The following is a 26,017-nucleotide window of genomic DNA, read 5'->3' on the forward strand; positions in this document are numbered from 1 at the left end:
GACTATTCGGGGCATTCACAATCCTCTGGGAGAAGAAGTTGCTTTGTATCTCAGTTTTAAATGCGTGTTCACATGTTTTGTAATTGTGTCCCCCCTAGCTCCCCACTCGTAGAGACCATTTCTCTAAAAGGGACCTTAGGGGCAACTTTTTCACGCAGAGGGTGGTGCGTGTATGGAATGAGCTGCCAGAGGAAGTGGTGGAGGCTGGTACAATTACAACATTCAAAAGGCATCTGGATGAGTATATGAATAGGAAGGGTCCTATCAATTTAGAGGAATATGGGCCAAGTGCTGGCAAATGGGACGAGATGAGTTTAGAATATCTGATCAGCATGGGCAAGTTGGGCTGCGTGGTCTGTTTCTGTGCTGTACATTTCTATGACTCTAAGCCCCTCAGAATCTTGTGTGTTTCAATAAGATCATCTCTCATTCTTCTAAGCTCTAATGAATGCAAGGCCCAAACCTATTTAGCCATTCTTGCTAATCAATTCATTCATCCCAGGAATTAGCCCAGTGAATCTTTCTTAAATACAGGAACTAAAATTGTACACAGTGCCCTACCAGCACCCTGTACAATTGTAACAAGGCTTCTCTATTTTTAAACTCTAACCCTCTAACAATGAGGGCCAAGATCCCATTTCCTTCTTAACTTGCAAGCTAACCTTGTTTTGTTTCATGCACAGAACATCTTGATCCCTCAAAATTTCAAATAAATTGGCTTTGAAATGATATATTTGAGAAAAAAATGCTGAACTTGTACAACAAGGATACAGGACCTCCCCCAATCAATACCAGAGTTACGGCAAACTCTGAACGGTTACTTTGCAATATTGTGGTGGGACGGTTCAGGTGGTTTGTAAAGGGAATGGTTATGACCAAGAGATCAGAATATAAAAAGAGCTCAAAGTTTAGATTGCCAATAATGAATGCCTAGGAGTGATTACAGGATGGTAAAAATAAGACAAGACCTCTGTAACGGCCCAGAAAATTCTGATGTTTTTTACTTAATGAGGCCACGTATGGGATACATATATATTTTAGTTTGCTTTTGTGTCGCATTATTGGGGTGTTTGACAGCTGTGTTTGAGGAGACTGAAACACATTGTGCACATAATGTTGAGCGCTGCCTTCACTGGGATATAATCACTGTGTTTCTAATTTGAAATCAGGGACTGCTGATTATGTCAGTCTATCAACTTTAGTCAGGGGCTGTAATCACATGTTTCAAGTTTCATTCATAACAACAGTGGGCATATATTTAGAAAGAGCTTGCTTGCCAAACAGCCTCAGCTATTTACAACAGATTATAGATAATCATGAAACTTCCTGAAATGTGATTATTTGGATTTCTGAGCACATTTGTGAATGTTCCACAGTTAACTAGTGCATGGTGTTGTAGGTGAGATACCAGCACGGGGAGAAGATTGACTAATTAGCAGGAAGCAGCGAACTGAGATAAGTGGGTTTTTATCAGTTTTGTAATAGTGAATCATACAGGGATTAGTGCTTGAGCTTTAACTATGTATGATCTATGCAAATTTGTTTTTCAAATTTATATTAATGGGATGTGGCTACTGCTGACTGGTCCAGCTTTTACTGCCCTCCCTAGCTGCCCCCTTGACAAGGTGGGGGTGAGCTGCCTTCTTGAACTGCTTGCAGTCCATGTGCTGTCGGTTGACCCACAATGCCATTAGGGAGGGAGTTCCAGGATCTTGACCCAGCGACAATGAAGGTTTGACAATAGATTGTTGGCCAGGACATGTAGTGGATGGAATCCAAACGCAATTGACTCCTATTCTCCTATTCAAATAGTGCCAATAGATCTTTCATGCACAGCACAGTGAGCAGATGTGGCTTTGTTTTACCATCTGATCTGAAAGGTGGCACCTTTGACAGTGCAGCACTGCTTTGGTACTGCATGGAAGCTGCAGCCTAAATTCTGTACCTGCCTCTGTGTCAGGGATTGAACCCGCTATTTTCTGATTCTGGGGAATGAGTAGCATCAAGCCAGACAGGAAACCTGCGAAGAATAAGAGATGCATCACCTTGTTTCTATTCAAGATGACAAAGTCTTTTGAAAACTATGTTGCAAGCTGATCTATAGAATCAGAGCCTTGGAATCTTTATTTATGAAGGATAGCCCCAGGCTTTGTGAAGTCTACCCGGGAATAATCTGCTCAGTTTTGATGACCGAGCCATAAAATGGTACAGTGCATTGGAAAAGCTGAAGAAAAGAAACAAGATCCATTCTAAACATGAAAAGGGTGAACTACAAGGAAAGATCAGAGAAGGACAATCTCTATCATCTAAAGAAGGAATTAATAAGACAATTTACTGAAGTAGATGAAGTATTAAATAAAATAGATAAGGTAAACTCTGTGCATTGCTTTAAAGTCTGTAGGACCATAGAGGACATTCATTTTAAATAATTGAGAAGTCAATTTAAAGTAGATATTAAAAGCCAGTGCCTTTTCCCAACAGGTTGTTGATGTTCAGAACAATTTGACAGGCACAGGGCAGAGAAAAACAAAACATTCATAATCCACTTGATGCTGCATTGATAGCACTAGGATAGAGGAGAGAGAATTGCAGTGGGTCAGATAAAAAATTCTCATCTTTGATTGTGCATGACATCATCGACTGTTACTCACCAATGAGAGAGTTCCATGGCACTATCTAAAAGCCAGAATCTACGCCCTGCTTTATTAGTTACCTGTTTACAGCTTGGATTTCCAGTTGAAAGTTTACATGGACACTTTGAATGTTAAATATTGATATAATTCAATGATCAAAATAAAATAACAATTAGAAACTGCATCCAGAAAGTGTCCGTGTGCACACCATTTTTAATAATATATCTGGATTTACAGAAAAATTGTGTAAAGTATGCATTGAGATTAGAGTCCGTTTTACTTCCGTGATGCTTAATTTCTTTGTTTTGGTGATCAGTACCGTAGGAACATGGAGCAGGAGTATACCACACAGCAATGATTAGGCAAAATAATGAATGTCACATATATAATACATATTCACTTGTTATTTTATAATGGCTTTGATTTTTACACTGCAAGATTTACTGTGACAGTTTAGTTAATTGCAGATTAGCAGTTGATTTATAAAAGTTCTAGTTGTTTTGCCCATTGGAAATCAGGCTTTTCATCTTGTTCATTCACGAGATGTGGGCATCTTTGGCTGGGCCAGCATTTATTGCCCATCCCGAGTTATCCTTGAGAAGGTGGTGGCGAGCTGACGTCTGGAATAACTGGAGTTCATTTTCACTTGGTAGACCCTCAATGCCATGAGGGAGGACTTTCAGGGATTTTGATCTAGTAACTCTGAAGGAATGCAGTCAGGATGGTGAGTAAGCTTGGGGAAAACTTGCAGATAGTGTTCACATGTATGTACTGCCCTTACTCTTCGAGACTGTAGAGGTCGTGAATTTGAAATATTCTATCTAAGGAGCTGGGGTGAATTTCTGCAGTGCATCATTTCACTTTTCACAATCATTGGACACCTCAAAGGGTTTGACAGTCAATGAAACTCTTCAGATAAATGTTCGCTGTCGTGATGTTGGAAATTTAGCAGCTAACTCTGCAAAGCAAACCTGCATAAACTGCACTGTGATAATAACCAGGCAACTTATTCTCGTGGCATTGATTAGAGGGTGACATCTGGCCAAGTTACTGGAGATAAGGCTCATAGTCTTCCTTCAAATTGTGCTATGGGATCTATTATGTCCATCTGAGTGAGTGTATGGGAATTTGACTTAATGTCTCATTCACACAATGGCATCTCTATCAGTGCAGAAGGTTCTTCAATATTGCATTACAATGACACCCTTGGATTTTATGAACAAGTTCTAAAGTCAAACTTGATCCAACAACGTTGTGACTCTGAGGCAAGCGTGCTACCATCTGACCTCTAACTGGCACCCAAAAGATCATTCCTTCTTAATCTCTCCCCTTTAACTGCGGCGTGGTGATCCTCAGGTTAAACCACCACCAGTTGTCTCTCTCTAATGAGACAACAACCCAGTAGGATAATGGTGACTTTAGTTTTAGTAAAGCAGTAACTTTGTCACTCTTCTAAATGAGTGTTCATTCCTCAGTTTCCGGGAAAGCACAAGTAATTTAAAAAAAAACATTATTTTATGTCACACGAGCTTTTAGTCAGAGGTCCCACAGTATCTAGACACTATCTGGCCGAAGATGACTTTACACTTGACATATATGTGGTCCTGTGAAAGCAGCATTCTGACACTCCATCCACACACTGCTCTCTCTGTTGAAAGATACTCATTTAAAGGTAATAGGAGAGACTGTTCTCAGGGGACCCATGACACACAGGTGGTGGTATGGTTGTGATGGGTTGTTAGCCTCATATAGCATCTTCATTCACCATGTGGAAGGGCCTGTACAGAAAGGGAGGTTTGGTTGTGTGGAGTATTTATTCTTCCTTTTGTTGGACAGGGGTCAGTTCCTGCAGTGTTGTGAGTCTATTTCATTCTTGCTTTGACTTCCTTCAAAAGCAGAAAGCTGATTTTGGGCAGTCTGGCACCAATCAACCCTACCTGACAAAGTATGATTGTACTGCAGCCTGTTAGAATGACGTATATGATATGAAAGTGATATGGGGGTCAGAGGGGAAAGCCCAGTAGTACAAATGCTGTTTTCACCAAAGTACATGCAACCTTGTCTAATCAGACAGCTTTAGTTTCAAGCCTCACAGCACTTTCCATGTACAGATTTAAACTTGATGATATTGTAGTTGGAAGTTCTCGAAGGTAATGCAATGCCTGGTTTGTTTCATTGAAGCAACATATTTTCTGTGGATGTGTTCTAATATTTGATTGTCACATGCTTTGCTGTTATCTTGCTGGGCTCCATGATGAGCAACCTCACTGAAGCAGGAGAAGAGAGGAGCGTGACACAGCAGCCATGCTGCACTAAGAGCTCAGAGTGCTTCTTCCCTCCCACCCAGCTAACAGCAATCTCTCATACCATTGCTGGAGTCATGTCTGTCCAGCTTAGGATTAGGTCCTTAGAAATTAATCCATTTGGAAATTCAGCAGGGTTGTCTTTATCCAGAGTATGATGGGAATGTGAAGCTCACTGCCACAGGGAGCAGTTGTGGTGAATAGCATTGACGCATTTGATGTGAAACATGATAGATCCATGAGAGAGAGGGGCATACTGATGGGGTACATGGAGATATATGGGGAGTAGAAACACTGGCACTGACCAGTTGGGCTGAATGGCTTTTTACTGAGCCATAACTTTGATCATTTCTTCTGCACTTAATTGCCAACAAAATATTAATCGCTTTTGTATCTGAAACAAAATAAAACTTCTGACTTTATTTTTCTCCATCCTTCTGAGTTTAGCCTTCTGTTTACTTGAGGCTTGTCATCAGTGCTCAGTATAAAGCAAAACCAATGAAAACAATTTTTTTTTTCACAAAACTATCACTTTCTGTTGATGTTTCTCAGTATTGATACATGACCAATAAGTTTCACATCAGTGACAGTTGACCAGAACTGGAGACTATATTTATGGCCTCTAGCTCTTGACTCCCAAAAATAAAACATCACCTTTATAACTATCGCAAAAAATCCTTCTATAATCTTAAAGACATACATTAGGTCACCTGAAGCCAGGGTTTCCTAAAGTGGAGGTCACAACTCCAAATGGGATCATGAGCTGAAATATTTAGGCTGTAAATTCCAAAACAGCAGTGGCCAATGAGGGGCTTCTTTCACAGACTCTCTCAGATCTTCTGTCCCCATCCCTCTCTCAGTTTTCACCAAGAGGTTGTGATGGGGTCTCAGTGGGAGGAGCGCTGCTCAATGCCTACTCTTTGCTGAAGGAAAGAGCTGTAACCCTTCATGATTAACATATCATCTCAGGTCTTGTGTCATAATGTGAATTAATTCTATACCTTCTCTGGCTCCTTGTTACAACATGGCAGCCAGAACTGTGGGCTGTACCTCAGCTGGTTGAGCTGGGGTGCCTGTTCTTTTTTTCTGCCATGCTGTTTTTTCAGTGATCAGCAGCTGTGAAGTGAGCGCTCCTGTTATTCCACATCCCCGACACCGTTATCATCAATCTCTCTACTTTTGCATTCCAATCCATTGACTGGACCTAGTGACAGTTGAGTTGCAATTAGATTTCCTGTGGAGAATGGAATGGCAAATGTAATCTAGTTGTTCTTAAATCTGTACTTTCAACAAGTATAAAGCTTGTTCAAACATTGCCTTGCTTGTCAGAAAATTGCGTTGGTTGAGACTATCACTAATTAGAAACTTGCTGTAAAGTATTCATTGCACTTTCTACTCACTTAAGTTCTCAATTCAGAAGCTTGCTGTGACGAAAATGGCCACCATATTTGGCTACATTGCACATCAAAGTGATCCATGAAATATGAAATGCTTAGAGGCATGTCTGAGGGACTTGATAAGGTTTTATATGAGTGAACAGCTGAATGGAATGATTCTCAAATTGCACATTGCTTTCGCATTGCCATTACTCTTTAATTTTCTAACTTCTGATCATCAAATGATCAGTCTTGAGGAGGTGACTGTATCATACAACTTGCCTTAAAATGTATGTATTAAATAGGACTTCACAGCAAAGTATTGAGAGGAAACGATTTGGGGATTTATCTTCCAGTCAGTGAGGATTGGGGACTGAAGGAGTGGGGTCTGTCCTCGGGACACAGCATGTGATTTCACAGCTAGTTCAACACAACATCAACGCTATTCATGGTGCAGGCTACTGAGCCATTTCTTGGCTGTGGTTAGTGAGTAACTTGGGAAAAAAGATGAAAAACTGAAAGAACTGCGGATGTTGAAAATCAGAAACAAAAACAGAAGTTACTGGAAAAGCTCAGCAGGTCTGGCAGCATCTGTGCAGAGAAATCAAAATTAGCATTTCGGGTCCAGTTATCCGATGAGGAAGGGTCACCAGACCTGAAACGTTAACTCTAATTTCTCTTCAAAGATGCAGCCAGACCTGCTGAGCTTTTCCAGCAACTTATGTTTTTGTTCGAAAAAAGGTTGTAGTTAGTCAATTCTGTAAGTTTCGTTTATTCATTTAAGTGGAGTCAACTGGGTATCAAAATAAAATGACTTCAGGATTAGCACAGTGAGGAGAGTGCAATGCAGGTTTGTAGAAAGTAAGTTATCCATTGGACAGTAAATGTGAAGTTGCAAACATCACACCAACACTGTTTGCGTCTCAGGAATCCCCACAACATCACTGATCAAAAGACTCAGCTGCTCACTCCTTCCCAAATGAAGCCTAGGTTTTTAAAAAAATTCTCAACTGATGTAACATTGCTTCTCTGATGTAAAGACGAGTGAGACAGGGAAATGCTGGATCACTCCAAACTGAGGAGTTGGAGGTGGAAAACTCATCATTTAATGTTTTGTTCTAATGAATAATACTGTCAGCAAGAAGTAAAAATGATGCCCCATGATCCAACTCTCAGATAATGTGAAATCATCAATATATTTTGCAATTACATGAAACCTGTGCAGTTTGCAATAATACATTGTCCAGGGTGTTATATACTAACAATGCACAATACACAAGGGACCTCTGCACTTTGGGGATAAAAGAGACCTCAATAAAAAGCAATAAAATACTCAGTAAAATAAGTTATTACTAGTGCATTGGTGACCTCTGTACAACAACAAAGGAACTTAAAATACCAGACTGCACATTACACCGTAGATGGTATATGTTAGAATTACATTGTACTGTCACCTCTGGAAAAAGTACACAGTAGAGGGTTTACCATACTGCACAGTGCTTTATAAATATTATACAAGCTGTTCATGAAACTTTTGCTTCCAAAGTGAAATTGTCCAGGTGAAAGGTCAGTTAGTATTTTTTTGGTAACTGCCGTGTTTTCCAATGCTTTGATTAATGAGGTTCATCATTTGTGATGTCACTACCCATGTCCTTGTCTTTCTCTGTCTCTCCCTTCTCATTGGCTGATGCAAGGAGTTGAGGATGTTGTCCAATACTTCTATGATAAAGTGTGGTATGGTACAATGCAATCTAATCACTGCTGACTGCATGCTGCATGTATGACATAACCCTGCATGCACAAACCTGTAGGCTGTTTCAGAGCTGTTTGATGAAATGGCTGGCTGTAATCTGTGTGTACACGTTAAATATATATTCGCTGAAATTCACTGTGTGCTCCAAACTGCTACTGCAGGTTCTACATCAGAGCATTCTATAATCTGAGCCTACAAAGGATGTAGAGACATCACAATAGAGCACTTCAAATAGAAGCAATTGACATTGAAAATAAAATGTGTTAATGTGCATCATATCCATTATCACGCAGTGAATTAAGGCATTTGTTTAGCATCTGCTCAGTTGAGGAGTGTGAACCACACATGTTTATGAAGATGTCTAATTTCCTCAACTGTTATCTTATCAGTCAGTTATGTATTTCCATTATATTCTCATACAATGTGTACCGACCGTAATACTCCAATTTCCCAGCTCTGATTTTCTAATCCATTTGAAGTCTTCAACCCTTTTTTAGCAAGCAGTTCCATAGCACAAGAAGCAGGATAAATGCACAACATTGTTAAATATCGAGTTGGAGATATTTCAAAATGTGAATCTGAAAGATGTTCAGGGCCATTTTCATCTTCACTGATCAGGTAGTGGCAAAGGTCACCCAAAATCATCGACATGGAATTTCAATCTCCATAGAAAGGGAGGGTGATCACGGAGTTATTTTTATAGGTTGCCTTTCTCTCCCTTATACCCTCCCAAATGATGAAGATGGAGACTAACCTATTTGAGAATTCAGAATAAGGTCCCGGAATATTCTCTCTGTCCTTCTGCGGGGTTTCTGTAGAATGAAAATTCATAAAGTTTAATTTTTTTAAAAATCCAAATCTTGCCTCGAGCTGCCCATAAATGAAGTTATATTGTAAGTGCATTGATGATGTGATACAGGGTTGCCTGAACTATGGTCTGCAGTCACAAACAACCCACCAGAACCCAATGAACTGGGAGACAAGTTCACAGCTCATTACTCGAGTTCCCATTATTGACAATTACATTACCTCATTGAGCAGGACAATAGGCCTGGGGGGAATAAATGTAATATGAAAGTTTGTTGTTGCTTTGAAATGTCTTAATTTTTTAAAAAATCAATGTTTTATTTGAAACAGCAGTTTTAAATAAAGCTAACGATAAGCTGAAGATTTTGTGAAGAGCTGCTCCTTCAATCAGAAGGCCTTTCTCTCCCATGTGCGTAGATGGTGAGCCTATCAGAGCCTGTCAGTGATTGGAGGATCCAGAAGGGGGAAGAGGCCTTGGCCCCCGAGAGGCCCTGATTCTCTAGGAGCACTAACTCCCAGAGCCCTGAGAGGCCCAAGTTTCCAATTCTTAAGGCCTGAAGCCACAGGTGGCCTGAGGCCTAGGGCCAGAGCAGTGAGTCTGCAGCCAGATTTGGTGATGGGAGGCTTTCAGGGAGACTGTGATTTTGGGAGGAAGGGTACATGATGAGAGTGAAAGGCAATGAGAGTGATGTGGTGGAGAGAACCTGCCTACCAGGCCGAGATAGTGGTGAGCTGCAAGGTCACTGCTGATTTTTCTTTTTTTCCATTTTTATAAAGGGAATCAATATTTTAACAAGTTCTATTTAAATCTCTCAAGAAACTAAAAGCACATCCACTTTCATATCAACATGAAATGTTTGCTGATGAGGTAAAACTGAGAGTAAATTTTTGGAATGCAAAGCCCTGTGGATTATTTTCTTGAAGTTAAAGAGAATCAAATAAAGACAGAGGGAGGGAGAGAGTTCAGAGGCAGAGGGACTGGGAGGTATAGAGGGCAGGATGTGAGATTGAGAAAGTGCGATAACAAGGTAGGAGTTGTTGCCAAGGTAAGAGTCTCTCTCTCTCTCTCTCTCTCACTCTCTCACTCTCTCACTCACTCAGTCTCTCTCTCTCTCTCTCTCACTCACTCACTCACTCACTCACATATACACACACACACACACTCACTCAGTCTCTCTTTCTCTCTCTCTGTCTCTATCTCACTCTCAGTCTCTCTCTCTCTCTCTCTCTCTCTATCTATCTAGTGCTGCTTCTTAACCAAAAAGACAAAAGTTGACTTTATTATTCAGCTTTACCATATTTTAAGGTCATATCTATTAATTGCTCATTTAAATGTTTAACTTATTGCTTTTGCATTTCTTTGGTGGAATTCATGTTTACTATTGTGGCAACGCTTCTCTTTCTGAAATTTGCTCATTGGTCCCCAGAGGAAAATTGAATTTGAAATGTGCAACAAGGTTGGCTTCCTCTGGTATAATGAATAAAGTTTGATATTTTTATGTTTCTCATTGGAGACATTATGTCAAAGGTGTAGAAGGTATTTCAGGTTAGTTTTCATGTCATGCTTGAAGATGTCCTTATCTCTGGCCCTGTGGTAAAAACACTTTTACTCAACAGTTGCTCAACAGAGCCAACACCGCTTTCCATCTCTTTCTTGCAAGTTTATGCATCATCAAAGCCCAGTATAAAAGCAGCATCATAGAGTCATACAGCATGGAAACAGATCCTTAGGTTCTAACCAGTCCACGCCAACCAGGTTCCCAAACTGAACTAGTCCCACCAACTTATATTTGGCCATATCTCTCCAAACCTTTCCTATTCATGTTCTTCTCCCAATGTCTTTTAAACGTTGTAACTGTATCTGCATCCACCACTTCCTGTGGTAGTTCATTGCATGCACGAACCACCCTCTGTGTGAAAAAGGTGCCCCTCAGGTCCTCCTCAAATCTTTCTCCTCTCAGCTTGAAAATATGCCCCTATTTTGAACTCACCCACCCTAAGGAAAAGAGCCTTGCTATTCACCTTTATCCGTGCCCCTCATGATTTTATAGATCTCTATAAGGTCACCTTTCAACCTCCAATGCTTCAGTGAAGAAAGTCCCTGCCTGTGCAGCCTATTTTTATATAACACAAACCCTTCATTCCTGGCAACAGCCTGGTAAATGTTTTTTGAACCCTGTCCAATTTAATAGTATTTTTCCAATAAAGGGCAACCAGGACTGCACACAGTATTCCAGAAGAGGCCTCACCAACATCCTGTATGGCCTCAACATGACATCCCAACTCCTATACTCAATGGTCTGAGCAATGAGAACAAGCGTGCTAAATGCCTTCTTAACCACCCGACCTCTGATGAAAATTTAACAGCATTTGAGAAAGGCATGCAGCTTTCCACAAAGAATGACACAACTTAACCACACTGCTGTTAAATAACATACTCACTACAATATCTGCAGGCCATTCAGAACCACACTGACCTATGTCCTTTTTCCCTGTCAGAGTCACACCCCTGCACTCCCCAGTGCTCATCCTCCACCTTTGTTTTACTACTGAGCTCCTTCAAAACCACTGCTTGTTTTAGTTGTGCTTTTAGCTTCTCTCCCCTAATTTCTTGTCTCTTCCTCCCACCTTGACTGTTCCTCTTACCCCGCCGCCACCACTCCCATAATTCTTTGCAGGTTTTGTGGCAAAGAGAACACTCTCTGTAAATGATTTATCCTTATTTGCAGATTGGGTTCCAGAGCAAAACTTCTGAGATGGCTCCAAAATACAAGTTAACAAAGAGACCGTTTCTGTACGTACACTGTACGTGGAGAGAACAGTACAATTCTTTCCTTCCATATTTTCTCAAGGTCATGGATGCTCCACATCTCAGTCAGCCATCAGGGATTTACAGAAGCAGTTAGAAATGGTTCAGAAATGCTAAACTGCTGTTCCTTACCAGAGATTAAAATTGGGAATTGGTAATTTGAAGTAATGTGTAGATAAGGCCCAAAAATGATATTCACTTTTATTATTGCATATCATTAATTTTTCCATCAATAATTAGCAAACAGAAAACCCAGCAGAAACCTTCAGAATAAAAAGTCCCAACCCATAAAGATAAATCCATCTTCTGGATGTGAATTAAGCGGTGTATATTTGTAACATTTTCTGCTCTTACACCAGAAATACCAACTAAACAGAAGGAGCTGCATGTGCATCCTAACCTGGAGGTGGAATCTAGCAGTTCCTGACACATGTAGAGATTTCAAAAACCACCCAACTTTAACTTTTTTGGGAGTACAGTGCTGCAAAAATCTGCATTTAATGGAAATTGAGTTATATTCCATGACATAAGGTGTGTTTCAAGAAACCTGTTCAAGTTATCAAAATATTTGAGCTTCTGGTATCACAGTGTTGATCATTTGTCCATATTTAGAGTGGTGATATTGTCAGCATACTAGCATAAGGTCAGAGTTGCTTTGAAAATGTAATTTGTCCATTAAAGCACCCTCATCTGATATTAGATAATTTTTAATACAACATTATTTCCAGCTTCACAATTCAGTTGATAAAAGGCAGACATCTGTTTGCTGAGTAGATTCGTTTTCTCAATGCAGGGAGCTTCTTACCACTGAGCAGTGGGGATCAACAGGCTGTTAATTTACTGGATCGGGTTCAGAATGGATGGAGCGTAACTGTCTGTTGGTTTTATTGCAGTATGTAAATGCTTGTTTACATTGTCTCTGCTGTGATCCTACCTCTGTGCAGACCTCTCTGACATCTCCAAGACTGACAGCAGTGAACTTTACACAAAAAGCAAATTGACAATAACAGAATTTAAACAAATTAACAGCCTGTGTTTTATTGGCTTATTTCTTATTTTGTAGGTTTTGACTGATTAGGATTGAACAGTTGATTGTGATTTTTTTAATATAATACTGTGCAAAGCAGTTAGTACCATTCAAAGTTAAAAATCACACAACACCAGGTTATAGTCCAACAGGTTTAATTGGAAGCACACTAGCTTTTGGAGCGACGCTCCTTCATCAGGTGATTGTGGAGGGCTGCTGCCGAGTACCATTCAAGACAGTTATCCCAACCAGGTGACACAGCTATAACAAGCTAGTGACAATTGTAACCTTCATCCTCCAACGTATTAATTGGAATTCTTCAAGAGTATGTTTCCATCAAACTTATTGCACCCCCCCAGACTGAGAGGCACTGAGAACATTGTCATTAAAAAGCATGTTTCACCATCTTTAAGAAATAGCTGGCATTCCTGCATCGAAACACCATCTGATCACACCAACTGGAACCCAACAGTTAAGTAAGAAGAATATATGGGAGGAGGCTGAGCAGGAAGAGGAGTAGAGTCAGTCTGCGATGGGAAAGATTCGGATTGAACACATAGCCTTTGGTAGCATCAGGTTGTACCGTCGTGTATTAAAAAGAAAAACTGAGGGAAATCTGAAACGAAAACAGAACGTATAGACATTGACTGTCAGTGTTTGAGATTAATTTTTCAGCTGTTTGTACCCCTCAATTGAGATGCAAATATAAAGACATCACCCAGGTATTTCAGAATATCAGGTCAACACTTTAAGAATGACCACTTTAAGAATGTCAGAACTCAGATCCATAGTGAGACTGCCATAAACAGTTATCCATTAAATTGTTTTCAGTGTAAAAATTCTCAAGAGGCTAAATCTGGCATCTTCAATAGCTGTTGTCACTAAACCATCTGCTTGTGAGCAACAAAGGCTTATGTTCCTAGTGTGATCATGAGAAATTAAGCTGCTATGAACTCCTTATAAACAATAAGATTTTACAGCACTTGTTCTGATTGCCTGTTATTTGTGTTTATCCTTGACTTAAATACAATAGTCAGGGAGTGTTTGTTTTTCAATAACAACAAGAGCTTTAATTTTTAATTTTAAGAGAGAAACCTCCAGGAGCTATCCAAAACAGAGAAGCAGTGATGGGTAGTGAGCAGAATGGAAAAGATAGTGACCAACAAAGGCAGGGTCAGAGGATGCTTTTTAAAAGCAAGCAGGGAGATAATGAGGGATGTGCAGATAGAGATACACTGTCTGCAAGAAGGACCAACCAAGGGAGTAGAGGCAGATGTGCCTTTGGGGTCTGTGTCCTGCAGATTGTGTGCAGGAATGTACAGAAGCAGGGGAACAATGAGAAAAATGGTGAAATGTTGCCACGGAAGATAAAGGGATGACTCGTATATTGAGGTCAAGTCACAGATCCATTATCGAGTTAAAGCTGTTTTCCTTCAGGGAGAGACCTGAGCACTTTCAAGGATCAGGGTGATAATCTAGTTAAAGCGATTGAGTTTACTGAGAAAGGATTCCCTGATTAATTTGGCTGCCAGAATACAAGTGACAAAACCCATTCTTAATCATCCCATTAAAAAGTTGAAGCCTGCACCATTTTCTACTGTACTGGTCTGGATGTAATACACAACATTGTGATGTTCATTACACTGACTGTCCTATTCCACTGACCTTACATTCACTCCCTACACAGACTTGTCTCTCCTTATCTTTTGCCACTTGTGCAAGTCTTCCTCCAGCGAGGATGTTGGATATTTATTGCATGAGAGAGTGACAGGAATTCGGGTTTGCAATCAGAGTTTATTGGATGACATTTGAAATGTGACATTTGAAGTATGAGAAGCATCTTCAGAATTGTTTATAAATGAACTGATTCTCCCAAGGTAGTGTTCATGGATATCCCTGAGTGCAGCTAGAATGTTTACCTCTCCTGTCATTATGGCTGAATGCTCACTGCCAGGGCAAGTCAGTTGTAGAACTTTGTAGAATTATTAATCTTTCTCCTTGGGTAACAGTATTCATGATGTTTTCCAGTAATACAGAATTGGTGAAGGGCAGTTCAGAGATTTAATAGATTTCCTATATGTATCTGATATTATTACATTTTTGAGTGTAGCTGACACAGATGTCAAATCAATAAAGCAAAACTAACCATTTGAAAAATGAGTGGATTTTTCTTCCTTGCACTGTCTATCTAATGCTATTATAATGCACTAGAAATGAAAACTAAAGAAATTTTACTAAACCTGTTAATTAGACAGGTGAGATGAAACGTTGAGTACTGTGTACATTCTAGTTGTCACATTATAAAAAGGGACAGACTGAAGAGACAGCAAACACAGTTTACAAAGATCTTAGTGGAAATCCAAGGGTTCACGTTTCAGGGAAAGAGTGACAGGCTGGGTCTCTTTTCTGTTGAGAAAAGACTGAGGATTGATCTAATAGGAATATTTGAAATTATATAAGATTTTGGTCGAGTTGATGCAGAGTTATTCCATCAATATGTAATAGACATATCCAATGAAGAATACAGGAGAAGGTGTAGTCATAGTGTGAATGTGGAAGTTACTAACGCACGAAGTGGTTGAAGTAAATAGTCTAAATGTGGAAGTGGAGATGAGATAAACACATGAGGAGAGGAGGGAATAAAGGCTATTGAAGATAGATTTGGATAAGGAAAGATGAGCAGATTCTCAAACATCAGGTGGACTGGATGGGCCAAATGGCCTGTTTCTGTGTTGTATATCCCCTGTAGGAGAAAGTGAGGTCTGCAGATGCTGGAGATCAGAGCTGAAAATGTGTTGCTGGAAAAGCGCAGCAGGTCAGGCAGCATCCAGGGAACAGGAGAATCGACGTTTCGGGCATAAGCCTAACCATTTCTAACATCACTAGCATTTATGAATCAAACTCTTGAGGAGAACAATTGCTTGAGGTGTTACAGTATTCTTTGATCACAGTATGGGAGGAGTCTGTGGGTGAACTGAAATTTTCTGCAGCCTCATTTATGATAAGTGAAATGTTAAATGTTTTAACAGTTGGAAACATTAATATGGACCTTGCAATGTGATCTGTATTGTGTCGGCTGTACTAGAGTGTGTGATCCTATTGACATCTGAAGCAATACGTTCCTCATTCAGCCGAGGATGTCTATGTGTCAAAAAAATAGAGTTACCTGAAAACATGGTCATGGGCCTTTGCAATTTGGTTACTTTAGCCTTGGCATAGGGATCATTGTAGCTCTAGACACTGATGGTGTAGTGATGATCAGTGACTGGTCTGGTAGTCTGGTCTTCCCATGCAATCAGAGAAGGTTACCGCAGAAGAGGAGATCGTTCGTCCTTTTGCTCGTGCTAGCTCTTTTCACATGTTTCCTTTCTCTTTCCTCATATCTCTGCATTTTCTTTCTTTTTTAAGTATGCAATTCTATTTTGACGATTATTGAATCTACCCCCACTGTCCGTCAGGCAGCTTTCTGATTCAGTATTCCAGGTCACAGCAGCCCACTATGTCACGCTTATTTTCTGGATGTTGTCTCTGATACTTTGGCCAGTTCTATTAAATCTGATATACTCTGGTTACCTCCAGCTGTGAAAGCATTTTATCCATATTCATTGGGAATCTTCCCATATTGACTGGGTATCATACTCTCTCAATGCTCGCTTTCAAACAGTAGAGATGAAAGACTTTCTTTCCATATCATGGTGAAAAAAATAGCAATTTTTGCTTCTGCTGAAGTCTAGAATTTTAATCAGGAGATAGTTTTTAAACTGGAGTAACCTTTAGATATTAAAACTCCTGGCAAAGGTGGTCACCTCTCAGCTGTTCTCCAAGAGTCAGAAATAACACAACACCACCTTATAATCCAATAGGTTTAAGACCAACACATCAACTATTTGACTGGCCACTTCTTTTAAGACCCTAGGATGAAATTCATCAGAACCTGGGGACTAAATGTCCCATATCCTTCAATATTTTAGATGCTATTCGAAGCCAGCTTGGAGCCGCATCTCAGTTATGGCCAGTAGATCGTACTTATTTATTTCAATTTGGTTTCAAATACAGGGCCTTAAGTTTTATTCTTGTGTGTCTGTAATCTCTAGTCATTGCTGTTGATTTGCTCTTAGATCTCTATTCCCTGTCACATCTGGTCATTGTCTGGTTATCATTTCTCACATTAATTGATGTACATAAATGATCTTGAAGCAGACATTGGTGGTCTGATCAGTAGGTTTGCAGATGACACAAAGGTTGGTGGAGTAGCAGAAAGCATAGGGGACTGCCAAAGAATACAGGAGAATATAGATACACTGGAGAGTTGGGTGGAGAAGTGGCAGATGGAGTTCAATCCAGGCAAATGTGAGTGATGCATTTTGGGAAGTCTAATTCTAGAGCGAATTATACTGTAAATGGAAGACCCTTGGGGAAAAGTTGATGAGCAGAGAGATCTGGGAGTTCAGGTCTGTTGTACCCTGAAGGTGGCTGCACAAGTAGATAGAGTGGTCAAAAAGGCATATGGTATGCTTGCCTTCATCGGACGGGGTATTGAGTATAAGAGCTAGCAGGTCATATTAAAATTGTACATGACTTTAGTTCGACCGCATTTGGAATGCTGTGTACAGTTCTGGTCGCCACATTACCAAAAGGATGTGGACGCTTTGTAGAGGGTACAGAGAATGTTTATGAGGTTGTTGCCTGGAATGGAAGGTGCTAGCTATGAAGAAAGGTTGAGTAGGTTAGGATTGTTTTAAAACAAAGAACAAAGAAAATTTACAGCCCAGGAACAGGTCCTTCGGCCCTCCAAGCCTGAGCCAATCCAAATGTACTGTCTAAACCTGTCGGTCAATTCCTAAGCATCTGTATCCCTCTGCTCCCCACCTACTCGTGCATCTGTCCAGACGGATATACCGTGTCTGTCTCTACCGCCTCTGCTGGCAACACGTTCCAAACGCCCACCACCCTGTGTGTGAAGTACTTGCCACATGTATCCCCCTTAAACTTTCCACCTCTCATCTTGAAAGCGTGACCTCTCATTATTGAATCCTTCACCCTGGGAAAAACATGTCTCTATCCACCCTGTCTATACCCTTCATGAATTTGTAAGCCTCAATCAGATCCCCCCTCAATCTCCTTTTTTCTAATGAAAATAAACCTAACCTACCCAACCTCTCTTCATAGCTAGCACCTTCCATACCAGGCAACATCCTCGTAAACCTTCTCTGCACCCTCTCCAAAGCGTCCACATCCTTTTGGTAATGTGGCGACCAGAACTGTACACAGTATTCTAAATGTGGCCAAACCAACATCGTGTACAATGTTAACATGACTTGCCAGCTCTTCTACTCAATACCTGTCCGATAAAGGCAAGCATACCATATGTCTTCTTGACCACTCTATCCACCTGTGCAACAAGCTTCAGGGTATAATGGACCTGCACTCCCAGATCTCTCTGCTCATCAACTTTTCCCAAGGCTCTTCCATTCATTGTGTAATTTCATTAGAAAAAAGGAGATTGAGGGGGGACCTGATTGAGGTTTACAAAATCATGAAGGGTATAGATAGGGTGGATAGAGAGAAGCTTTTTCCCAGGGTGAGGGATTCAACAACAAGAGGTCACGCGTTCAAGGTGAGAGGAGATTAGTTTAAGGGGAATACAAGTGGAAAGTACTTCACGCAGAAGGTGGTGGGCATCTGGAACGCATTGCCAGCAGAGGTAGTAGAGGCAGGCACGGTAGATTCATTTAAGGTGCATCTGGACAGATGCATGAGTAGGTGGGGAGCAGAGGGATACAGATCCTTAGGAGTTGGGCGATAGGTTGAGACAGTGGATTTGGATCGGCTCAGGCTTGGAGGGAGTAGGGCCTGTTCCTGGGCTGTAAATTTTTTTTGTTCTTTGTACACCAGAAATGCACAAATTTAGTCCTTGCCCCCACTCTACTTCACGAGTTAATTGTTTTGCAACAACACCATCCCAGCACAGTTCAGGTGCAGCCATCCCACCAGCGCAGATCCCACTTTCCCCGGTATTGGTGCTGATGCCCTACATTTTGGAAACCACTTCTCCCACACCAGTCTTTCTGCCACATTGATTTGAGTTTCCAGGAATGTGGCTCAGTGGTCAGCACCACTGCCTCTCAGCGCCAGGGACCCAGGTTCAATTCCCTTCTCGGGCAACTGTCTGTGTGGAGTTTGCACATTCTCCCCGTGTCTGCATGGGTTTCCTCGGGGTCCTCTGATTTCCTCCAGAGATGTGCAGGTTAGGTGGATTTAGCAGTGTTAAATTGCGAAGAGTGTCTAGGGATGTTGGGTGGATTAGCCATGGGAAATGCAGGGTTTCAGGGATAGGATAGGGGGTGGGTCTGGGTAGGATGCTATTCAGAGGGTCACTGCAGACTGCATGGAGCCGAATGGCCTGCTTCCATACTGTAGGGATTCTATGATGCACTTGCTTCTGTTGTATGTACAAAGCTGATAGTGTTAAATCCCTTTGTATTGAGAAAAATGGCCACTGCAAATAGTGTCCTCCTGTAAGATGTGCAGGAGTATTTATTCTGAATTTCGCACACTTGAAGATGATGTACAGCACAAGGGTGGGGGTAGACCCTGGAGAAGGAAGAGATTGTGGGGAGAGGAATTATGCAGCAGCTGTGCTGTCACAATGTTTGGAGTTTGTCTGATGGATTTATACACTTCTGCTAGTTTGGTTCTTCCTGTCTGAGAGGCAGAGCCAATGTTTCTGTCAAATTTGGTCTCAGAGCCAAATTGGAAAATTCTAATTTAGGAATTTTGCACTGATCGACAGCAATCCTTTTTAGTTCAGTTTTAACAATATAAATGGTCCCAAAGTTGATTAACCGCTCTCTCAGAATGTTTCTTTGTGATATTTTCAATCCACCATTTCCTCAGTAAAGTGCTGATATTAAAATTGTTCAAACTTTGTCTCTCATTAGTGATGCCTAAAGTGTAACTATAAAACATCTTACATACTTTGATAGACAAAGCAAATAATCCATGCTATTCCAGGGACTCTGACCCAGCCACTCTTCAGTCTGTTACAACAAAATAAGGAACACCATGCAATATTCAGTCATAAATAAGCAGATGTTCATAGACCTGGGATCCTTTGACAGATTTGCCTTAGCAACTTCAGTACAAGTTAATAGAAAAGCAGAAATCAGAGAGCTATTAATGCTGGAACCCTGCATTAAAACAGCAAAATGCTGGAAATATACAGCAAACCTGCCAGGTGGGCCCTGAGGAGAGGAGGTAGGTTAACGTTGCAGCTCTAGCCCTTTGTGTGGTTTGGGCAAGCCTTTGACCAGAAGCATTAACCTCTCTCTTCTCTTGACAGCTGCTGTCAGATCAGCGGCGCATTTCCAACATGAAGTTAAAAGTGCACTCTGTAGTTTGGCAAATGCTACACAACAGAAAATGTCTTTGACTGGAGTTTTTATTGGATAAATTCAAGTCACTTCATGAAGTATTTTAATACAGATGGAATGCTGAAAACATTTTTTCTAATTTATGTTGACATCGTTAGCTAGACAGGTATTTATTGTCCATTCCTAAATGCTCTGAGGGCAGTTAAGGAACAACCACATTGCTGTGTTTCTGGAGTTGCTTGTAGACCAGACCAGCTAAGGACAGGTTTCCTTCCCTAAAGGACATTAGTGAACCAGATTAGCAAATTCCAGTGATCAACAATGGTTCCATGGTCATCATTAGACTCTTTAATTCCAGATTTTTATTGAATTCAAATTCTACCAGTTTCCAGGGCAGGACTCAAACCTGGGTCGTCAGACTATTTCCTGGATCTCTGTATTAATACTCTAACAATGACATCACTAGGCCATCACTATGGGCCCTGTGGAAATTGTTGCTTTGGCTAATAAGTACAAAGTAACAACTCCCATTGATACGATTAAGAAGAAGTAAGTTATGCCTACAGAGAAATAGTCTCAGAATTATTGGAGTCTTTTACAGTCTTACCTAAATTCTCAGTCAGAAATCACAGACAAATTTGTTCATTTTTGTTGATGTAATCAAGGACTTCGCTTGAAGAAGGGCTTATGCCCAAAACGTCGATTCTCCTGCTCCTTGGATGCTGCCTGACCTGCTGCGTTTTTACAGCAACACATTTTTCAGCTCTGATCTCCAGCATCTGAAGTCCTTACTTTCTCCTAGTGAATTGGCTTGGTATCTCCTCTTCCCTGACAATATCAAATGATTCTGAAATGTTTCACTGTGCCAAATTGATTAGAAATCAAAACTCATAGAATCATAGAATCCCTAGAGTGTGGAAGCAGGCCATTCAGCCCATCAAGTCCCTCCGAAGAGCATTGCACCCAGACCTATCCCTGTAACCCTGCACTTCCCATGGCTAATTCACCTAGTCTGCATATCCCTTGACATTCTAGGCAATTTACCATGGCCAACCCACCCTAATCTGCACATCTTTGGACTGTGGGAGGAAACTGGAGCACCCGGAGAAAACCCAGACAGACACGGAGAATGTACAAACTCCACACAGACAGTCACCCGAAGCTGGAATCAAACCCAGGTCCCTGGCGCTGTGAGGCAGCAGTGCTAACCACTGAGCAACTCCTTTCTGGGAACACAAATCAATTTATACGTTACAAAAGAATTTTAAGCTAAGATTTTAACTTAATGTATCAAAGTATGAAAAGAGAGTGATACAATTTCTCCCAACCCAAAACTGTGAATTTACAAGCATCTACTGATCTACAGATTTCCCTGATATGAAGCAATTAGCCTCAAATTAACCTTGGAGGAATGCTCATCTTCACTAACTAACTCTTATGGCCTTTAAATAGCAGACTAATTAAACTTATTGCATTAACACATACATTGAACTACACAGTTTGGCAATCTGAGCAGAATATTAAACTAATTGTAATGTTTGGATTTCCCAGGAGCAATGCCACTCGAGATCCTCCAGGCTTATCAATACGATTTCATTCTTGCAGTGTGGGCATGGTAGGCAAGGCTATCCCTTGCTGCTGTCAGTAAGATGTTGGTGAATTACCTGCTTCAAAACAACTGAGTGACTTGTTTGGTCACTTCAGAGAATAGTTAAGAGTCAACCTCCGTTATTGTGGGAATGCAGTCAATACATGTCAGATATGGATAAGGTCACCAGGTTTCATCTGGTGAAGGATGTTAATGATTAACTCAGTCAGTTTTTACAACAATGTGCAGCTCCATGGCTATGGAAATTTGGTTTTAATTTTATAAACATTTTATTATTCCAAAATATTTTATAACCTGATATTAAATTCTGTAGTTGCTGTTGGGTAATTGAACCCATATTCTCTAGATAGCTGTTCTAGAAATACAATACAACTAAAGAGAAAGAATTTCAATTCTCATTTCTCTTGAATCTTTTTAACAATGCTAATTTACAATGGATATTACAGACAGACAGCATGACTTGTATGTTACCATGTGAGAGGCAAGTTTTTTTTTCACCCATTCTGTGTGCTTCCTTATCATTCAGCAGTTACCAAATCCAATGGCTGCAAATCGTTCCTCTGTGACCAGCTTCAAGATTTCATGAAAGTCCTGCTGGATGACTGTTCCAGTTTCATCCAGTGTTTGTATCATACGCTTCTCTCAGACCCTCAGTTGTACTGCTGCATGGTGTCCAGAAATGCAAAGCAAACCAGCATGTCTAGTAACAAGAGATTTTGTTCTCTGCAAAAGCACTATCTAATCAATGTGTTCTAAAATGCCTTTTCTTCCAACAGCCTCCAGTACTACAGCCTTCCAACCACATATGCAGCTCCAAAGAACAAGACACTGGAAAAGTAACAAAGCCAGTCCTTATCGAGGACCCCAGTAGGTGTACAGGGAGTGTGAATTGTGAGAGTTACTGCCAAACCAACCAAAATGCAAAAGCTGCTGTTTCCTTAGAGACATCTTCAGACAAACCCAGCTTCCATCAATCCATCCCACAAAAGACAGGAGACTGTAACAACAGGCCTGCCCAAGAGCAGCCGGGGTGGAAGAAGGTCAGACAAAATTCAAATGTTGCACCAAAGGAACATGGCCATAATCTGGTTTCAGTGCAGCAGACCCATTTACGGAGCACTTCAGTATTTACAGAAGAATCCAGAAATCAAGACTTTCGGCCCAGGTTCGCTTTTAGACAGTGCATACCTTCCAAGAATCCGAGTGTCAAATCCAAGACTCAGACTTCAACAGTGAAGTCTTCTCAACTTTCCAAATCCAGAAAGAATGCTGGTGCAGTCTCTCATCCAGAGATTTTCATTGGAGAATGTCCAGTTCAACTCTCAATAAGAGATCAAAAGGAATCAGAATGTCAACTCCCCCTACCAGTACACATCAGCCTGACAGCACAGAGAAATGAACAGCAAAACAGAAAAGCTGAACTTCCATCATCCCTAACTTCCCCACTGCTGAGTAGTAAGACGACAGCATTTCCAACAAATTCTCAGCCACTTGTCAGGGAGAGTCAGCGCGGTGAACCCGACAAACACAGGGAGAGTCAGCGCGGTGAACCCGACAAACACAGGGAGAGTCAGCGCGGTGAACCCAACAAACACAGGGAGAGTCAGCGCGGTGAACCCGACAAACACAGGGAGAGTCAGAGTCAGCGCGGTGAACCCGACAAACACAGGGAGAGTCAGCGCGGTGAACCCGACAAACACAGGGACGAATCCCATTTGGAGATCTTACCATTCAACAAGCTGCAGAGAAAGCAGCCGCTTCTAGAAGACAGTTCACGAAAGGTTCAGAGTTTTGATTCCCATCCTGAGAAATCTGCCAGCTCTTTCCGGCATTCCCGCCTTCCTCAACCAAAGATGCATGTTTCCGGCCTCTCAAACAGAAACTCACAGTGTTGACTGAAGCCTTGCATTAAACATTTCTGTTGCAGTTTACATCGCAGGAGAAGGTTTAGACTTTAATTTTGAACCTGGCAACTGTTGACTTTGGTATAATTTACTGAACTCACTGTTGACTCAACTCTTAAAAACAGCTCCTGCTGACCTGATTGATGCAATGTCAAAGACTTGGGCATTTGATGACTCTCAAGACAGTTTATATTTCCAATTTGTGGCCTTTTGTTTTCTCTGAAATAGTACAAAGTCACAGACGTGGGAAGTTTTGATGAGAAGCAGGGGTGGTTTGGCCGGGGTTGGACGGGAAATAGCAGAATAGTTTGCTGTACAGCAGTTTATGAATCTGTAATGACCTGGACATGAATCATTTAGGTGTAAAGGGTGACAATGATGCTCTGGGGGAGGGGGGCTGTTTTTAAAGCAGATATTGTATTAATTGTTGAATAATACCACTGTCCTCCATTTCAGTTGGTCTGCATGAACATGTTATGATTGGGAAGACAATTTGGAGAAAGCTGCTGATCCTAATCTAAAATAGCCTCACCAAGTTAAACATTTTTGTTTGTTTGGAACCATTAGTTTAAGAATATATTTAAGTTAAAATTCTGGAGGGTTAGCTTTATATAAAATAAGTAATAAAATAACATGCTGCATTACAATGCTTGCTACAGAAATCATACTTGATGGATCTTCACCAACAGCCTGCTGCTGTTCAAAGACCGAATGGATGTTAAGTCCAGTGGATCAATGCAGAAAGAGTGAGAGGATGATTGTGCTTCAGGATGGCTTGCCAGAATCCCAGTGGAGTTATCTGAAAGAAAGAGTATAGTCCTTTCTAATTGAACTGCTACTGAGTGTATAAAAATACAACTCTTCCAACTGTGAGCTGGGAGACAGCTGATATCAAAATCATTGAGTGAAAAGGGACTCTTGTGTTCCTTACCTGCACCCATCATTATGCATGCAGGTCCTTCCAAATTAATGGTTGCTGCGAAACCACCACTTATCAATAAGTATACTACCTTGATAGATAATTACCAATTATGTACTTTCAACTCCATGTGTTAATGGGGTCTCATGGGTCACAACACTGGTCTTTCACCCCAGTAGATCTGGATTTAAAATCAGGTCTGCCTCATTGGTTGGAAGTTTCCTTTGCCAGCTTCTCTGGCTTTTAATGATCTTCACTGAATCTTTTAGACAGTTTTACAATCCAGTTCCCAGTAGACATAAGTGCACAGAACAGAACTTTGCACTAATTTGACAGCCTCCCTCAGAAAGGTTACAGAAGCAGATGGTGTGAGAATTTAAAGATCCCTCACTGGTGTGCTGGGCAAACTGTATCTAACTCTGGAACCATGTTGCTACGCCATGATCTTGGCATGCTGCATCCTGGGCACAACATTTGTGAATGCTGTACACTTGTGGCACAGAGAGAAATGTCTCATTGGCATCACCAAATTGTACTGCAGCCACTTCAGGAAGGGTCAAAATGATTAGAAATTGTTGAGTCCAAACACCAAAAAGTCCACATTTAATTTGTTGGCGTTCTGGTCTCCTTGGGTGGTATTTGGCAGTGTTTAATCATCACTCCTCAGCAAGCTCATCCCCTGTAGTGTTCAGCTTGTGGTTTGAGATTGTCTGAATTCAATTATTGCTGCTGTGATCAAGTGACATTTTTGCCCTGGCCCTGTTCACAGAAATCACATGAAACCTGTGACAGCTACTTCAAACAGCAACTCAATTTCTTAAAATGGTAACTTCTACTTTTGGATTGTCGGGAAAGAAAGGTCAGAACAACGGTTCTCATTAAGCCAGATTTTGCAGTTTGTTCCAAACTTTTGTCAACATTTCACATAAAATGCGAATATGTTCTGCTGTTTCAAACTGCAGTCCCATCTTAACTTTAAAAATCTTCACACATACACTTACTTTGGACACACGGTGAGTTGGTGGTGCGCCTGGAGGTGAGTTTTCCTCTTCAGTATCTTCTAACAAAATCCTTTTTGGATGTTGGTGGATTAAGCAAACGGAAGAGACTTTCAACTGCTAATGAGAGCAGTTGAGAGTAAATACCCTGATTTTTCTTGTTATTGTTAGATTGTTGACAACGCTTGTCGATTGGAGGAAGTCTCCAACTGACCAACGCCTCCCCTCCCCCCCCCACCCCCACCCCTCACCACCACCATCCCCAACCTTATCAGCTATCGAATCGATCTCATTGCAGTAACACATGACTTCACTTCTAAGAAAAGGCTGTTTCCACACTGCCTGTTACCTCTGTAAATAGTTTACTGGTACAGATCATATTTAATGAACCAGGAACAGCATAAAATATTATTTAAGTTGAGTACTTTTCTATGCATTAGACCCATCTGCAGAGTCAGTGACATTATCTGATGGTAAAGTCAGAAATGTCAGCATGAAAGAGGGAC

General features: G+C 41.0%; 1 protein-coding gene across 4 annotated transcripts in view; it reads left to right on the top strand.

Moving 5' to 3' along the window:
* ccser2a (coiled-coil serine-rich protein 2a) overlaps window positions 1-26,017 on the top strand; it is a 622,973-nt gene that overhangs the window by 575,008 nt on the left and 21,948 nt on the right. The window contains exons 11-12 of one of the 4 annotated variants that reach the window (XM_043679236.1): window positions 8,007-8,046; window positions 22,467-22,660. The exons of 2 other annotated variants lie outside the window; for them this stretch is intronic. In XM_043679236.1, coding sequence (XP_043535171.1) covers window positions 8,007-8,046; window positions 22,467-22,530 — 104 coding nt within the window. In that variant the 3' untranslated portion in view covers window positions 22,531-22,660. Of the gene's footprint in view, window positions 1-8,006; window positions 8,047-22,466; window positions 22,661-26,017 lie in introns of those variants that run through there. One more of the 4 variants, XM_043679237.1, reaches the window with a different exon arrangement.

Source organism: Chiloscyllium plagiosum, chromosome 38, assembly GCF_004010195.1.
Source record: "Chiloscyllium plagiosum isolate BGI_BamShark_2017 chromosome 38, ASM401019v2, whole genome shotgun sequence".
Lineage (NCBI taxonomy): Eukaryota > Metazoa > Chordata > Chondrichthyes > Orectolobiformes > Hemiscylliidae > Chiloscyllium > Chiloscyllium plagiosum.